Here is a 17,753-nt window from a genome sequence, read left to right as displayed (position 1 = left end):
ACATAGATTAACTACGACAGAACGAATGAAACCGCCACAGAATAGCACAAAAAGATCTATAGATGGAAATAAAATTGCAAGTAAAGAAACAATGAAGCCTTTATCGAATATCGGAGAAATATAGATCAGTCTATAATTTAACATCCACTGTAGATGTGATACAGGATCAAATGAAAGAAAATATTTCAGATTTATCTATACGTTTTCTACGTGAGAAACATATTTTTTGTTCCAAAACTTTCGCTTCTTTCATTCTTTTCAGGAACACAAAAAAACTTTCATTTATTTTTATTTTCGAAGAAAACTTTCTTTGTTCGATTTTTTTCCAAACACAATACCTTGTAGTAGTAGTGCTACATGATATGGGATTAATAGCTGCTATTTTTTATGTACCGTTGAAAAGATTACTTGGAAATTTTATTCATTCGACCTCGAATTTGTTTTAAAAACTTCATTTTTCAAACAGAAGCAGTTAGTTTCTTTGGAGACTAATAATTCATTTTTCAACGGAAATTTTCTGTTTTACAGCGCTTTGTTTATTAGTTGTGCTTTTGTGGTACCTTGACTAACTTCATAGAAGAGAGGAAGATAAATAGAAGACCCAATAATAGGGAGGCACAATCTTTTTCAGAAGAGAGCCATAGGAAAAAAATTAGTTTATGACTAACCAATAACTTAGTTTTTACATTACTTATAAAACTAGTCTTAAGAGTGATAAGAACAATATCAATTCGCCTTAAAAATTATAAAACTAAGTATATATTTATATAGTTTGAATTAGAAAATAAATAAGGCCTTGCACTTTTTTCCTAAATAAAATCAAATGATAGCTGATCTACATGTGGAAAAGTAACTGTTATTTTTTTACTAATGTAAATTACTAAATTTTTAAATCGACTACACTGTTAAACACTAATTTTTTTAAAACACATTCTGATTTAAAAAAAAAAAAAAAAATGCCGATAAATTTAATTCGCTTTGAACTAGTGCCTCTTATATCAGAATTTAAGTTAATTTCAGATTATTTTTTTTTAAATTAAGGGCCGCAGTCTCTCCCTCTTCCTTGGATCGCTACGATGTACTTCATATTATAATTACTTAAGAATTTTTGTTTATTTTTATTATCATAAAAAATAAAAATCGAAGTAGAAAAACCTCATTCATAACGCCATAAAAGGAGATATTTATTTATCTATCAGAATTTAAATTAAACATAATATTCGAAAATATTTTCTTACAATCGTTAAACAGTATATTAAACACTAGTAATATTAATAGAAACGATAAAAACATTTTGGTAAGTTAAATTTATATTTATATGAAATGTTTTTCTCAGTACATTTCATTATTAATTAAAAATCCTTCAGAGGTAAATGAAAGACGGAATTCAATTAAAAAAAATTTTCTTATCAAACAACTGTCTAAATCATGTTTAGTATATATTTATTATTATATTTTTTAATGAAATGACTTTCAAAGACTAAATTATACTAGGAAGAGTTGACATTCATGGTTAGAGTAGCCAGTAAATTTTTCTAAAAAAATAGAAAAACAAATTAATCCGTACAATTAAAGGTTGTATAATTTATTAATAGACAAAATACTTTGTCGTTTTCAACATAATTAAAACGTTATCAAATACTATTTTTGTATGCGTCACGAAGTTGGGAAAGCTTGATAACTGAAATAAGTATAAATGAAGAAAAAAAAGCAAATATATGTTACATCATTACATAATTCCGGTAGTAAATAATCACATTATTTATAATGTGATCAACATGTCTATAATCAACATGATGTTTATAATCAACATGAATTTTTTCTCCTAGAGTGAAAAACTGTGAATTTTTGAAATAAATAATAATCATTGATTTGCATACCAATTTATATAAATGAATAAAAATAAATTTCATATAATAATTAAATTTATATTAGTTAACATCAAAACCAATATTAGCAAGTGGAATAAATTTTACATTAACTCAATGGAAGCAAAACTAAAATAGATTGCCAAAGAGCAGCATTTTTACAATAACTTCCACACATTAACAAGGTTAATGGATGCGAAAGGAGTAAATAACAATAACCCCATCTGAGCTGGAGACAAGGCGTCTAGCCAGAAGTTGCTGTAACAGCGGCATCCAAAGATATAGTTTGACCATTTCTGGCCACTGGATGCTAGGCCATTCACACGAGGTTTGGCATCCAATCCTCATCTGGAGGATGGAATGGTGGGATGATGGGCGCGACATCCCGTCATTCAAAAGAGGGAATGAATATGGTGACTGTTTTTTCAGAGAGCTCGAGTTACGCAAGATCGGTTACAATTGTGGAGATGATCGAATTTAAGTTAGAATAATGATGGAGAAAAGAATGAGCCTTAAAAGTTGTAGTAAATAGGTAAAGAGATTCGGACAAATTTGAATAATAAAATAAAATAAAAAAAAACTAAAAAAAAAACAGGAAGTTATGATAAATTTGTGTCAGAAAAACCAAGAGATATTACGAAATGGTTTAGAATTTCTTGTGACTTAATTTGATGCTAAAAGTGCATTCCAAATAAGGTAATTAAAATATAAAGTGATGTAGAAGTAGCTAAGCAAGTCCCCTTCGAAAAAATATTTTTCTTTTCTGACGTCTTATTGTTTCGCGTATTCTCACTAGACAGAAAAATGAAATGATGTTGCCATTAACAAACAAAGATCCTGGTATCTTTAATAATAATCAGCATGGGTACGGTAAAACAATTTGGACAATCGGGTGCGGAATTCGGATCAACCGCTATCTCTGCGATCGAACCCGGGTCACCTCATTAGGTGAGTGCTCTATCCCCTGAGCTATCACGGCTCTTAACATTGCCCTAAATATTCTACCACTTTTAAGTTAAAAAAGGTAGTTAAGGTAAACGCATTAATTAAGGTTATTTTATTTCAGGGGGTGTTAACTGTATTAGGGAAGAATCAGAATTATTATATTCTCAATTTTACTAGCTTACAAAATAAAATTTTTTTGATTAGTTGATGGCATGATCCTAATTTATTATTTTTTTTTGAGGTAATTGTTTTCACTATTTAACACATAATTAATAAAAAAAAATCTGACAGATTGTAAAGGCATATAAAAATTTAGAATGTGTTTTTAATGCTCCTTCTAACAAAGCTTTTAAAATAAAATAAAAAATTCTTTAAATTGTTGATTTTTAAAAACGTTAATTTATTAATTTGCATTTATCTTATTATAAACTTTTATAACAATAATCCCCCTTTTATTTAAATTTTTCCCCCCCTCTCTCGATAAAACTGTTTAATTCACAATGCTGTAATTGTGAAATAAGCGGTTTTATTATAGAATTAACTAAAATAGTATACAGGAAATTCATTCATAACTTGTTTCAATTACAAATAATGAAAGGAAATTTATTAAAAGAACTTACACCTAATATGGGTCAACACAAGGGTAACGTAAAAATAAATGCAAATACACAGTGACCTATAAGAGTCGGGTTACTTTAACAATCAAATAGTAGGAGAGTTTACTTTTGCATTTGGTTAACAGCCAAATGTGGGTTGCCATCATAGAAAAGTGGAATGCTTTTGAAAGAAGATTCATGAAAACAATTATTTCTAAACAGTGATACACCTTAAAGAAAATATATAAAACTGAACCTGCAATTTGGAAGTGACATAGGAAAAAATATAGCTAAATTAATCTAGTTACATTTGTATTAAAAAATGAAATGCTTATGACTTTACAAATGTGCCATGTAAATTTCCTTAGCATATCGTGCATATTCTTTGCATGTACATGTACTTTGCATAACTTTGGGTGAAAACTATTCGACATTTCGAGTTCGGCAACAATAAAAACTTTACCAAAATATATTTTATACAATAATGAAGTTCAAATTTTACGTTTTTTTTATTGAACATTTCTTTTTATTGGTAGAAAAATTTATGCTTCAATATTAAACTCTTGGCATAGCAAATTTGATTTAAAATGATTTTTGCAACCACAAATAAATTAGATAATAAAAGGCGCGAAAATGATATGGTAATGCTTTTGAGAATGCGATATTATTTAATAAAAAAAAAGTTCACTTAAATTTTTTTCCACCATTACTAGGAAAAATTTTCTTAAAAAAAAGGGAAGAAAATAGTTATAACTACGATTATATTATAAGCATACTGCCTAAAAATAAATATTTTTGTACATAATCTTGACAAAAACTATTTTTTAAACGGTATAATTATATATTGAAGCAACAAACTAAAATCGAGACATAAAAAATTAGTTTAAATTAAAATGGAAAAACAATACAGTTCAGAATTAAAAGAAAGAACAACGCAGCTTTTTATTCAGTATTAAGGAAAAATTTCCCCCACAATTAATGAAAGTAAATATTTTTGAACATAATTTTTTTAAAAGGATTATTTTTTAGACGGTAATACTATAAATCAAAGCAAAAAAAAAATTATTAGTTTAAATTAAAAAGGAAAAACAATACAGCTCAGGAAAACTTAAAAAACATTTAATCGCCACTACCTTTCACCTTTTGGGCAAAAGTTTTTCTATTTCCACAGAATGATAGGAGGGGTTAAATCCATTTGTCATCGGTACGTGCAAAGATCTTTTGAGAAAGGCCGATAAGAGTGTGTGGGTGTCAGTTGGGGGCAGCCTGCATACCGGAGAGGCCAACATCACCCCTGCTTGGTATTGAGGAGGCCCACAACAGGGAAATTTTTATAAATGCTTCCGTACGGCTTTCACCCCCTTCCTTCCTCGAACAGCAAACAAGAGACCCGGATGAAAAATGACGATGCAAAATAAACTTTCGATATTACGATGCTGGAAATAATCTTGCTCTGCTGAGGCCTCTGAAGAAAAACTGTCACCAGCAGGAATCGGATTTCATTTCTTTGAAAGAAAGCAAATTCTTAATGTTTGAATTTTAATTTAGAAAACTCCACTAAGTTAGGTTAAATTGTAAAATGGTTATTTATGTTCATAAATTAATATAAAAGGCTGACTTATTTCATATTCAAAGATGAGTTAAAAGTTTTTTTTAAGTTTGATTTAATCAGCTTTTTAATAATAGCAGGCGAAAAAAAAAAAAAAACTTAAAACTCAAGCTGAACTAACACGCAGTACAATTCTAAGGTTTAGTCGATTATAGTAAAGTTGGACCCAGTTCAGTTTGTACGCACAATTCTTAAGGTCAAAAATATGTTGCTGGTGGAACAGAATACAGTTGTAATGCTAATAGTGATATGTATTAAATGTGCGTACGTTTAATCAAAAGAAAAAGAGAATTTCAAAGACGCGATTTGACCCTTTTCGTAGGTAGATTCATTGAAAACCATACTTGTATTTCTTTTAAAAAGTGTATTAGTTAACTTTTCGAACATATACTCAAAAATCAATATATTTTAGCTATAATAATAAATTGAAATTAAGTTAGTTGTAAAATTTCAATGATATATGCAATTCCAGCAACGCATGAATTAAAAAAAAAATGTTTAAAAAAAGCATTACGTCGTTGGCGCAGAGGGGACACCGATGCCCCTCCCCTTTTGATATATTTTTTTTTCTGTCGCTTTAATCACGAGTGAAAATATATTTTGGTATTATTTCATTAAAAATCCTTGTTAAGATTCTAGGAACTATTTTGTTCAAAAACATAAAATTAAGAAATAAAAAGTAGTTAGAACTTTTTTTTCATACATATACAAAAATTTATCAGTAATTGATTTTGTACATCAAAGAAATTTCAATGATAAATAACTGTTTCTCTTAGATCTAAATAACTGCAAATAAGAGCAAATTTGAAAAATTACAGTTTAGAAGTGAGCTGTGTTTGGAAAATTTTACCTTTAAAGCAAAAACTGATGTCCGATGCTGTATTTCATAACCAAAAATTATTAAAATACTAAATATAATACCTTATAATATATAATATAATACCCTTATTTTGACCTAAATTTAATACAAAATAATGGAAAAAGTTTGAAAAAATATGTTTAATGCGTCAAAGGGTTAAACAACTAAACACGTTAAGCTTTATTTAACATATTTGCACAAGTGACGGAGACAATTTCAAAGACAAATAATAAGTGAAATATTAAAAATTGTCATCTGCTGAAGTATGTTATAGGAGAAACGAATGAACGAATATTTTAAGTATCAGCATCCAACAGTTTCTATAGAAACATTTCATCCCCATCATTCTAACTAGCGGATGATCAAAAAGCATTTTCCAGCTTCCAAGAAATTGCATAACTTTTAGGAACCTCGACTCTCATTGGTTGGCAAAAGCGTGCACTCCAACAATATATTTTATCTGTCAGAGAATAAAAATCGATTTTAATGGGACTTCACGAAGAAGAAAAAAGATGTTACGAGACTTTAAATACCTAAGTGATATATATTAACAGGCTGGATCATGGTTGTTAGTATAAAGCTCTTCTGGATTAATTGTTCATTACACTTATAAATTCATTCGTAGCGTTAAATACAACAAAAGCTTTTTTTATTTTATTTAATTGAATGATGAATGAAATAGCATACAGTAAATATAGCAACTCAACTTGAGTAAAGGAGGTAGAAAGAAGGAATAGCAGAACAACTTTTATTTTAGAATTTCTGCAAAAAATTGCTGCAAATCGCTGTTTTTCAAAGCTCTGTTCCAAAGGAAAATAAAAAAGCCATAGTTTAAGTGCCTTACACTTGAAGCAATGCGACTATTTTAAACTATATAATATATAATCTTGCCGTGAAGAATTATCCGGGCATTAGAACAGATAAATAACCTAAATATTTCGAAAGTTATTAAACCTTGGGGGAAAAAAAACGCCAATTTGGCGATATTATTCTAACCCTAGATGAAAATTATCAAAATCACTGCCATATTCTGTTTTTCTAAATTTTTATGAGCCCAGGTAATGCAAAATTTGAGTAGGTTTTTAAATATTAAAAAATTAGACCACAAACGCCTTTCATTTTGAAATAACTGAGACTTTTCTCCATATTAACGCTTAGCGCCATTTTCAAAATAAGCGTAGACAGCACTGGCTTTAGATAGGCTAAACTTAACCTAACTGTTATGAGTAATAGTTACAAACTCACAGCAGTTAAAAAAATAGCATATTATTCTCAAAAAAGCATTTCATAATACGATGGAGTCTTCGAAAAACAGCCTTAACCCTATGACGCAGACGGGACACCGGTGATCTTTCTTATATATTTTTTTATTTATATAAAACAATCTAATAATTATTAAAAAAAATCTGTTACTGGTCCAGCATATAATCAAATTTTCCGAGACCGTAAAATATATATTTTTAAAACTAACAATTCCAACTTCTTTTTGTTTTAATATTCAAGAATATACCTACTAATTATATACATAATAGTTACACTTTTTTCTTACTCAATGGCATATCATCTAAATTTAAGAAAATCTAAAATAATTTTATTACAGTTAGTTCCCGATAATTATTTCTATCTCTCAACCAAATGGTACGAACCTAATTATTAAAAAGATCAATGAAAAGAAAAATTTCTTTGCAATGCATTTCCAAGTACAAACATCAAAATTAATCTACAAATTTTGCTAATTTCAAAATTCATCTTTTATTTCCTTTTAGCGTAAAAGATATGGACTCTAGTAAAATTTTAACACAAACCTTACTCAGACTTTATTATGTTTTATCTAGAATGAAGGAGCAAATGGCTAAATATAGCGTTTGTTTTACTTTTCGACTGAAGGATTAAGTTAGTTCCGAAAGTTCAAATTGAGTTGGATGAGGAAGGAAAAGGAATCGATCAGATAACAGAAGTAATCGCTTTTGAAGCCGTTGAAAATTAAGATCTGGGGCAAGTTTGAATTTGCAGACGATTCCGAAATTATTTTTTAACACTTAATAGACATGTTAAAAAATAGCTAAAACCAAATAATTTTTTCACAGACTTAGTTCCATATGATTTATAGAAATGTATTAATAGTATAAAAATGCCTGTGTCACAAAGCTTACAAATAATAATAATAATAAAAAAAAACATTTGATAATATGGATTTGAACACAAGAAATATGGTTCGATATGGCTAAAAACGTTTATCAAAAGACAATAATAAAACCTTCTATTTTATTGGCAACAGGGTAGGTAATTTTGTCTGCAACAAGGTGTTAGCGGAACAGAAGCAAAAATTTGTAAAAACTGGCAAAAGCTAATGAACTGAAAATTTCTGATTATATATATTATTACATAACACTATAGATTTAAATCTATTAAAGGAATTTATATATTTAATACAACATTTAGGTATGAATAATAAATTTAAAATATTTAAGCTAGTTAATGTGCATACAATAGTGTAAAGTGAAAAATTTAACAATCAGGCTTTTAATGAAATACTTGAGTGATTTATTTAAATTTCGAGAAGTTTTATTTCTTACAATTTGCGAAAACATTTTTTCTTCTTTTTCAGAACAAATGTACGAAAGCTGAATGCTGTTGAGAAAAATGTACATTTGAAGCTTAATTTCATAAAGAAGATGAAAATTTTACTAAACTGTCTTCTTTGTTTTTTTAAAATTTTGCGGTAAGATTGGAGGGTTATCTTTACCACGCGGTAACAAAGATAACCATCCAATCGTACCGAGTAGACTTTTTCTTAAAAAAAAAAAAAAAAAAAAAAAANAAAAAAAAAAAAAAAAAAAAAAAAAAAAAAAAAAAAAAAAAAAAAGAGCAATTTCTTGAAAAAGATGATATTTTTGCTAAGCGTTAACAAAGATAACCATCCGACTCTTTACATTAAGTGTTGTTATTTTAACGCTTTAACACCAAATTCGGTTTGAGAAAGACAGACAATTATGATTTATCAATCATGTCATAATTTTCTACTTTTATCCACACAATTAAAAGATTAAACAATACTTCTAATACCTACTGATAATATGCCTAATAAAGCAATAATTAAACTATAAAGTGAGGCAGTAATGTATGTTTCTATTTATAATGCACTTATAGTAGGCGCATTTTTCCAAAACATCTTTTTTCAATTAAGTTTTTTTTCTTCTCACTCTTGACGCTTTCAATTACTCTCATAAAGGCATTGTGTGTAAACCACTTCTTCACAGGATGCTGAGAGAAAAAATAAGATAAAGAAGAAATTTTCATACCCGCACAAAGAGCCTCATAAATATAGCTCGATAAGGAAGGCTTATGGGTATACAGATATGCGCTGTTCACAATTAAATTTGAAAAAAGATATTCACGGACGAGAAGGAGAAGAATAAAAAAGAAAAGAAATACCACGTGAAAAGGAAGAACAGTAATACAATAACAATAAGTTGAATTTATTAGACATTATTCCTGATGAAACTCAGGTACATATAATGCCAGTGACAAGTGAAAAAAAAAGCAGTGTGTAACAAATATGTTCTGACAAATTTTTTTTTTGAAACAAACAATTCTTTTAAATTTAATGAAATATGAATTATGTAATTCAAGCAGGGTTGGCATTTCGTTTTGTCCAGAAGAAACGGTACTATTTCGCTTAAGAGCGCAGCGTAAAAAATATTATTGACGTCAATGATGCTTAATTAATTTGGGTAATAAACATTAATTGAAATAAAAAACCTAACCTGTACACTACTTCGTACTTATTCGTTATGGGAAACCATAAAAAGTTACCATACAATTATTGACACCAATCATACTTAATTTTGGTAAGACAAAAATTTTAATTTTTCTTTTTGTAAATTTAGTGCCCATTATAACTGTATTGTAACAATATTGTGCACTATGATAGATATTGTGGAAATAGCTTTTTTACGATCCCATGGTGAGTAATACCATGATTTAAATACCATGAGTTGCCTCGAACAGCAGTATGCAAGATGATATTGAATACAGTTAATTTTGATGGGATTAACTTCTAAATACACGTTTTGCTTAATCTTATAACATAAAGCCTCAGGAAGGAGAACAAAAAAACAAACAAACAATGGAACTATTTTAACTTTATTATTTCTGTCCGTATTTGTCTTTTAGTTTTGAGAATAATTTTGTAGTGTCAATCAATACATCAGTACTGATCTATTGATTCTTTCTTTTACACCCTGTACAAAGAACGGGTATTTAGTTAGTAACTCAATAAAAATAAATTTATTCTGCAATAAAATTAAATTATAAAATTTAAAGTCTTCGTCAATATCAAAACACGCATTTAATGTTTTTCTAAAAGGAAACATATCCTTGAGAGAGAATATTAAAAATTGAAATTCTTCTCAAATAATTTGATGCTTTACATCATGGGTGGCCAAACCAATGAATCCTCGTTTATTATAACTGGTATAGTGTGCCTGCATATAATCTTGTAAAGTTTCTCACTAATTGCGACTTTAGAAATTTTTTGTGGGTTTTTAAAGTTAACTAATGTTAGGAATTTAAAAATAATTATTTTTTCTGTGAAGAAAAATGACAATGTTGCCAGGTAAAGATGTAAAAATAAATTCTTAAAGAATTTAAAAAAGTTTACCCCTCTAAATCTAAGAAAATTTCAAGACTGAACTGATTTTTTGATCAATTAATAAGGTCTAGCATTGTTTACCAGAGCTTTCAGAAATTTACAGCCTGCAGACTCCAAAATGTACCTTTCCATGTTAATGGCTATATATCATAATCAATTAGAAATTTATCATTTCGTCTAAAAACTTTTTTTTTCTCCATTTTTTTTACAGCAAACAAGATAAAAATAACAGCTAACCTTGTACTTCTTTTTACATTAAACACTGAATAATAAACCACTAATTTCTTCATGAATCTATTAATCTCTAATTATTTTTCAGTTCACTAATATTTATATTTAGTATTTAGTCTTCTACTAAATTAAAAAAAAAAAAATCTTATAAATTTAAAAAAAATAATCCTAATTTAACTTTGGTCAGCATTTTAAAACGTTGGGGGAAAATGAAAACTTAAGCAAATTTAGATACAACAATAATACAAATTTCGCTTAAACAAGCAGGTGCTAAATTTTCAATCCTCGTGAATTTTCATGAAAAATAGCAATGTTTTGATTAAAATATAATATTTATTTTTAATAGAAAATGTTACAGTTTAAGGAAAAAAGGAAATTTAATTTTCAAAAACAAATGGAATAGAGATATTATTAATGAAATTAAGTCTACTGATTTTTCTCAAGACTAATTTCAGTCCATAAGACTGAAGAGTGGCACCTATGATATTGCCCTCAAATTCCGAATATTGCACAGGATGTGCTTTTTTAATTTCTGAAAATAATTAGCAATATTTTTGACAATATGAAATTAGTATTTTGCAACAATTAAAAAAAAAAAAAAAAAAAAAAAAAAAAAAAAAAAAAAACGAAACATATACATTTATTTTGCTACAAATCTAAAAAAAATTATATCTAACATATCTACACAAGATAAAAAGTAATTTAATTACTATGTGCATAAATTTCGGTTTGCAGGTCTTTGCCCCACAACTACAACATTTCAGCATCTTCTATCGAAAGATGCTGTGGATAGAAGATGGTAACTTCTTCAGTTTTTAACATAAAAAAATAAATAAATTGATATAAAATTTATTGTTAATTTTTTATTTATTGTATTGTATTATTGTAAATATTTTTTAAATAATTACTTTTAATTCCTAACGCCATATCGACTTATTACCTAAAGAGGAAAATACTTTTTTCTTTTGGACACAGGGAGGGGTCTTTGTATTAAATATAACACAAATAACAATTTGTTTGTTAGTTTGAGTTTCCTTTATGAATAGGACCTTTAATTTAGTTTTATAGATTCAATATATTTTGAGTTCAAAAATTGTGTAAAATCAAATAAATTTTCTTTCTTTGATAACGAAAAAATTATTATCAAAAAATTTTAATAATATGCAAATTTCACTTTCTAAAAATATTTTGAAAAAGTTACTGTAACTAAAAAAAAAAAGTGCTACAATTTTGAGAAAAATTTAAAAAAAAAACACAAAATAAATAAATAAATAAATTAAAAAAAAAAACAAACAATTTTGTTGGAAATTTTAAACCAAAAANATAAAAAAAAAAAAAAAAAATCATGTGCTTTGGGAAAAAATTTGCACCTGAGAATTTTTAGCACTCCTAGTCTTACTCTAGTTATAGACCTCTCAGAACTTTCAAAAGTAGGTCAAATCTAGTTCTTTTTTTGCTTTTGTTTTTAATACTTGGATTGACTGCCCTTATTGATTATAAATGGTTTATTTTAAGTGGTTGTGGTTGCCCATGGAGTTAGTAAAGTTAAAAATTATGAGTTTTTCTCAAGCACTGATGACACAATAATAACTCTAATGGTGCAGTTGGTTAAAGCGTCACTAATACAGCTGATTGAAGAGTTGGGAATAATGAGTTTGATCTTCACAGTCGAGAAAACAATAGCAGCAAGGTGCATGTTAAATCTGTAGTCTGGCTGAAAGTCCTCTTATTTCTTGTGGTGTTGAACTTCGGAGAGAAGGGTACCAGATCAGAGGCACTACACACATTGTATGACCAGGACGAAAATTACATGGCATTTGTACCATGGCCATTAAAAGATAGAGCCCAAAAAATGGGGATAGGTCCTTGGTCAGGGTTGGGTGATATGATGACACAATACTAAAATTTATCCCATATCAGCATGTCAGAAGTCACAAATTTATGTAATGTGATGTGCACGTAATGTATATTTCATGAAATTTTGATCGAAACAGGAAAATAGTTCGAGCAACCCTGTTTGATTCTATTTATATTAACTAACTGGTTGAATGCCCAAGCAATATACAGGGTAAAAAAAAAAAAAAAAATGTATAACACCATGCAATCATGTACAAAACTAAAAGGTTTCATTAAACTGAGAGAATATAAAAAATTAATTTTTTTCTTTTTATTTGTTGCCTTTCTTGACTTTATAACATTAAAAACAGAATTTAAATTTATCAAAAGCAAGATTATTAGCTTTACACAGTATTATTGGACCCCTTTATCAGAATTGTGGTGATACAGCAACATTGTCATAGAACAACATAGAGTTCTAGCCGAAAGATTTTTATTTGGGAAGCAAAAAAGTTTGGTTTTCATATCTGTCGAATTTTTCAAAGGAGGTTTCTTTTCCCTTCTTTTTTGCCGAATTATTTTCAAAAAAGGCCTTTCACAAATGTTAGAGGGGGAAATTCCTGATTTTTTTACTTTCCTTTGAGAATAAAAAAATTCTGCATAAACTGGTTTTAATTAGAACTTCAGAGATTCATATTATAAAAAGTAATTCCAAAATTAAGAAAATAGTGAGCTCTACAAATATTTTTTTAGAACAGGAGAATGCCAATAATATTTGAATATGTATTCTTTTATATGCCGATTTAAATAAAAGATTCGTGCATCTATAATTAAAAAAAATTATATACTGTTCTATTTGGTACACGAAGGCTCTTTTTTTGTAAACAGAAAGCACTTCTGTTACTTTAAATTTGAAATATATATTTGCTACTATGCAAAATGTCTTTCAGAAAGACTGAAAAAATTTTGCCACAAGGCATTCTAAATAGAATTATTGGTAAAAATAAAAAACATGCTATGTTTTGTATTTGTACCATACATAGTATCTAAGAAAAGAAGAAAAAAAGCTAGAACTATTTCATAGTTTGCCTTGTACTGGTGAGATGCTACTTAATTTGCTTAGTGTTGTTAAAGACTTATTTCTCTTAATTTCTGTCTTTGGAATTAGATTAAATACTATAATAAATTTGTGATAAATATGAAATGTCTTTACTTTATAACTTAATGGCTTGTTAATTTGATTAAAGTATTCCTGGAAGATTGGTTTTTCTCTAATGTTATTTTTGAAACTAATTCAAAATTACAGAAAAAAAGTAAGTAGGTTGACATTATGTGACCCACAAAACTAAAACCCATTTTGTTTTTTAATAAAGTTTCGGTTTAACAGAAGAAACTAAGATGATTTATTGTTCAATTACAAATATGGGGCAAAGTGAGCAGGTTCTGTGGCAGAAATTTTTTCGAGCGATCTGCGACAAAACTCTCTAGCCCTAATATCTTTCCGCAATATACTTTTAGGGGAAATTTCCGTATCAATATCTGTCGCACCAACTACAATCGCCTAGGTGCCAAATAGATTTTAAACTTGCAATTTTTAAAAAAATAAAATATGTATATGTTTGCCCGGGGGTGGCTACGAGTTACCGTATATTCCGACGCATAACGCGCACCCGTAATTTCCAATAACTTTTTTTAAATTTTAAGATATACTTTTCGTATAACGCGCACGAAAATTTGGATTGTACATGTGCAATATCTCGTCTAGTATCTATAGAAAACCAGAAAGCCTTTTAGTGTGGGACATGTTTTGGTCCCACCTTACAGATAATACAAATTTTTTTTTGAAAGTATGTAACACCGATATGGCAGTTATTCCGGGTGGATTGACACCATTAGTTCAGCCATTGGACGTCTGCTTAAGCAAACCATTTAAAGCCAATTTAAAAAAACAGTGGAACACTTGGATGCTGGAGGGCGATAAAATCTTTACGAAAGGAGGACATATACGTCATGCAAGTTTGGAAACAGTGGATATTAAAAGTATGGGATGAAATTAAGCCTGAGATGGTTGGAAAATCATTCAAAAAATGCAACATTTCAAATAATCTGGACGGATCAGAAGATGACTGTTTATTTATGGATGAGGGTAACACAGATGATGAAGACGAAACAGATTGTGATGACATGCCTGAAGAAATAACGGAAGATGAACATAATGAACTATTTACGTAATAACGAAAATTAATAAAGTATATAGGTAAAGGTATGTAATTTCTTTAAAATAAAAGTATTTTTCTACATTTAAATTTTTTTAATCTATAATTTTTTATATTCGGCGTATACCGCGCACCCGAAAAGTGCGCGTTATACGCCGGAATATACGGTATATCTTCCGAGTTAAACCCTTTCTGTGATGCTTTTTTTTAGTTTCTTGCGGGGCAATGCCCGGAAGTTTCCAAGACTTGGCGATTATTCTGCCACAGATCATGACACGGAAATCTCCCCTACTTTTAATAATAACAACAAACATTCAGGTATGTTACTGATTTATAATAACAATAGTGCTGTTTACAAAAAAAGAAAAAATAAATAAATATATAAATATTTTTTATAGGCGGGGTGGGGGGAGACGTAATAATTTCCTTTTTGCAATTTGTAAGTAATCACAATAAAAAAATAATTAAAAATCATGAGATCCGTAGTAGTAATTGCCTAAAAAAAGATCGAAGACGAAATCATGCGAATCCCACTTCTCAAATGCGTGTTTTATTTTGAGATTAGATCAAATGCACAATCCAAATTTTCTATATTGTTTAAAGTATAACGGGATATTTAAAAACGATGTGAAAATCAATACCAATAACCGACGTTTCGAAAGAAAAATCATTCTGCACGAAGTTTGTAACACTCTGTGACAATGTTGCCATAATTCAATTCTACGTTGTTCAATTCTGCCACGGGGTGAGCAGGGATGAAGTCCTCGATTGATATAAAAAAGGAAAATATAAAAATAATCACATTTTTTATTTGTTGTCAATCAGTCAAATGATTAAGGAAAAAGCAAGACTAATTTAAATTAAGGGTTTACTATTCTTTTTCTAATGAATCATTCAAAAGTAATATGAAAATGTTCTTAAAAATTTGAAGAAACACATAAACACGAAAAAAAATTGAAAACAATAATAGTCAAATAGAAATTTGCAGACATATTATGAAGTTAAATGAATGAAAATACTTATGAAGTAGGGAATTTTTTCAGATGATACAGTAAACTTATTCACATAACTTTAAATCCACAGGTGGTATTGGCACTTTCATTTTCAAAGCTTCTAATCGTTCACACTTTCTTATACAACTTCTAATAGGATCAGCTAATACCTACCCCAGCCCACCAATTAGAAAACTGTGGCATGAGGGGTCATTTAGCAACCTATCAAATTTCACATAGCCCCATATCCAATTCTATATAGGTGGATGTCTGAATACAAAAAAATCCGTAGCCTTTTATACGTACAGAGCCTTTATAGGAGGAAATGAAGTTTCACACATACATGATCATTTGGGAAGATAAAAATAATTATGACTTACTACATCCAGAACCGCTGATGGATTAAATCAACTCTAGTTCCCTGGCATGTGCTTAAAAATTAAAACTTAGAAAATTTGTTATAGCATACATTTTTTGATCAATGCCCTTGCACATCAAAAGCAATTCAGCACATAACAAACAATTTCAGCATACCTATCTATTCAAATATTAGATGAGTAAACGAAACAGTATGGAGCTTGTAGACTGAGATAAAATATTTAAGCAATTAAGTATGAAAAGATGAGATTTAAATGAAAGACTTAAAGACATACCTGAGGTAGATTTGCTTGCAGCTGCCTTTGAAGTGAATCTCTTTCCCTTTCAACTTCTGAGAGTTTAGATTGGATTTCTTGCATACTCTCTTGCGTTTCTCTTAAATTTTCCATAAGCTTATCCCGTTCGTCCAGCATATTCACCATTAGTTGCTCGAAATTGGATTCATCATTGGTAAATTGACCACTCCGCTGCGATATACTGTCCTCCGAAATGGTAGGCATCACGTCACACATCATATTCCACATTTTCGTGTAATAGATTTTACTTTGGTAGCATTAAATTTAGTTCTTGAAGCTAATTACAACACTGTATTAATAGTAGGTGGACCACTTTAACACTCTATTGTAAAAAGAATGTCATTAAAAAAGCTCTGTTGTGTACAAAAAAGATCGAAGCCTACATTAGTGATGTGCACTTGATATAAAGTGTTTTTATTAATGATTTATTTAAAACAGATGTATAAATGCGGTTCCAATTAAAATTTTTGCATGCTGTCTCCCATTAATATACATGGAAATAATAGTTGCAGTTTTATCCAAACTATGAGTACAGATGCTTTGTTTACCCAAAGCATATTTACTGTAGCTAATATAACGATGTTTATTTAATTCAAACATATGTATGAGCTTTAATTTACACTCACCAAAATAAAAACACCGCACACTCGGTACTCGCCCAAACACTTTCTAAGACAGCCACCATTTTTTGTTGAGAAAGAGCTGCCAAATCTTGAAACTTTCCCATGATTCAACTCACGTAACTGTACGAAATATTCATTTTTGAGGACAGGCCCCAAATTTTGTTAAAATACATAGTGATTTAGTAACTTGGCTTAATTAATATAAAATTATGGAAATTCTTGAAAAAATGTTCTTTTATCAAAGAGAAACTTATTATATATGAAAAGAAATGCCTTTATGCTTAAAAGACCAAAAAGTATTTATAAAGCTGCATTCTTGTTGTCAAAGTTCCTCGATTTAAATGCAAAAGCGTGAGCATCTGATTGGGCACTTTTAACATATCACGTGACACGCGTAATACGATTTTAAGTGCGCCATCTTATGGAGATTTGGTGAAACTGCAAAAGAGGTTTTAATATTTACATGTTTTTTACTCACTTTAAGATATTTTTGTTTCCTCAATATTTAATGTACTATCTGCCACAGTATTATTTGCGATTGGCATTGTTAACTAATCGATTTTTGTTTTAATTCACGTCTCGCTGATTCATATATGCATTGATTTCCTTTTGTCCAATTATTTGTTCGAAATAGAAAAAGAAAATACAAT

The 17,753-nt window shown here is 28.9% G+C and overlaps 1 protein-coding gene across 4 annotated transcripts in view; it reads right to left on the bottom strand.

Annotated features, from left to right (window-relative positions):
• LOC107450141 (liprin-alpha-2) overlaps positions 1 to 17,434 on the bottom strand; it is a 57,546-nt gene extending 40,112 nt beyond the window's left edge. For all 4 annotated transcript variants that reach the window (XM_016065885.3, XM_016065880.4, XM_071178545.1 and 1 more), the window contains exon 1: positions 16,460 to 17,434. In XM_016065885.3, the coding sequence (XP_015921371.1) occupies positions 16,460 to 16,708 (249 nt within the window). In that variant the 5' untranslated portion in view covers positions 16,709 to 17,434. The remainder of the gene's footprint in view (positions 1 to 16,459) is intronic.
• Positions 17,435 to 17,753: the final 319 nt, after the last annotated feature.

This window comes from Parasteatoda tepidariorum, chromosome 3 (assembly GCF_043381705.1).
Source record: "Parasteatoda tepidariorum isolate YZ-2023 chromosome 3, CAS_Ptep_4.0, whole genome shotgun sequence".
Taxonomy (NCBI): Eukaryota; Metazoa; Arthropoda; class Arachnida; order Araneae; family Theridiidae; genus Parasteatoda; species Parasteatoda tepidariorum.
The sequence above is the reverse complement of the archived record's forward strand: the minus strand, read 5'-3'. Positions and strand labels throughout refer to the sequence as shown.